The following is a 1,176-nucleotide window of genomic DNA, read 5'->3' on the forward strand; positions in this document are numbered from 1 at the left end:
GTTGCAACCACAACTGTTTCTGAGGAACTACATTGTTTGGTGGAAGAATACTGTTTTTATTAATATCATTACACTTTATTTGCTCTGTTTTATTTTGTGAAACCTTACTACGTATATGGAATAACCGTTTTATAAAAGCAAGAAGCCCCGTGAAGCCGTGGTTTACAGTGAATTTACAACAGCTAAGGGGGTTTTGATATTTGCAATACTGGCTTTATATAGAGAGGATCCATCCTCACATAAAAATATCAATGTCAATTAAAGCAATAAGCCCCGTGAAGCCGTGGTTTACAGTGAATTTATAACAGCTAAGTGGCGTTGTTAGGCACGACGCGAAGCGGAGTTATAAAACCCCCTTAGCTGTTATAAATTCACTGTAAACCACGGCTTCACGGGGCTTATTGCTTTAATTGACATTGATATTTTTATGTGAGGATGGATCCTCTCTATATAAAGCCAGTATTGCAAATATCAAAACTTCAATCCACACTTACACCTGCTAATGATGTACACCCAACTTCAGAAAGTCAAACAGACTGCAGTATGCACACACACTGGATCTTACTTGTGGAGAGCGTGTGTGACGGTCTTGCGCACGCGTCCGTCTCTCGGCGCGCTGCTGGGAGGTTTGGGCACGAGCGTGAGGAGCCCGGCGCGGCCCGTCTGGTTGAAGGTGCGTCTGAACGGCTGGCTCAGAGGGCTGCTGGGAGCGTGAGGTCGTGCTGAAGCAGCAGGTGTGAGCGTGTGTGCCGACAGAATGGCCTGAGACACAAATACAGTAAAGAGGAGAGATGAGAGTGGCAATTCATTCATACATGGAGTTCCTGAAGTCTACTGAAAATTAAATGCTTGTGCGTTACAATTTAATTACTTTAAGGTTAAAATACATTATTGTACACCAGTTTAAAATAATAGCTCATCCAAAAATGAACATTTGCTAAAAATATCCGCTAAGGACATCCAAGATTAGGATGAGTTTGTGTCTTCATCAGATTTGTAGAAATGTAGCATTGCATTAGTGTCTCAGCAATGGATGCTCTGCAGTGAATGGGTGCCGTCAGAATGAGAGTCCAAACAGCTGATAAAAACATCACAATAATCCACAGCACTCCAGTCCATCAGTTAACATCTGGATATAATATCCATAATCCATAATAACTCTTCCTCCAGTGAAAA

At 41.9% G+C, this 1,176-nt stretch overlaps 1 protein-coding gene across 1 annotated transcript in view; it reads right to left on the bottom strand.

Moving 5' to 3' along the window:
- Positions 1 to 561: 561 nt before the first annotated feature.
- Positions 562 to 1,176, bottom strand: part of ttll5 (tubulin tyrosine ligase-like family, member 5) — a 94,752-nt gene continuing 94,137 nt past the window's right edge. The window contains exon 27 of the mRNA XM_016533079.1: positions 562 to 762. Within this exon, the coding sequence (XP_016388565.1) occupies positions 562 to 762 (201 nt within the window). The remainder of the gene's footprint in view (positions 763 to 1,176) is intronic.

Source organism: Sinocyclocheilus rhinocerous, unplaced genomic scaffold (assembly GCF_001515625.1).
Source record: "Sinocyclocheilus rhinocerous isolate Xijiao unplaced genomic scaffold, SAMN03320098_v1.1 scaffold365, whole genome shotgun sequence".
NCBI lineage: Eukaryota > Metazoa > Chordata > Actinopteri > Cypriniformes > Cyprinidae > Sinocyclocheilus > Sinocyclocheilus rhinocerous.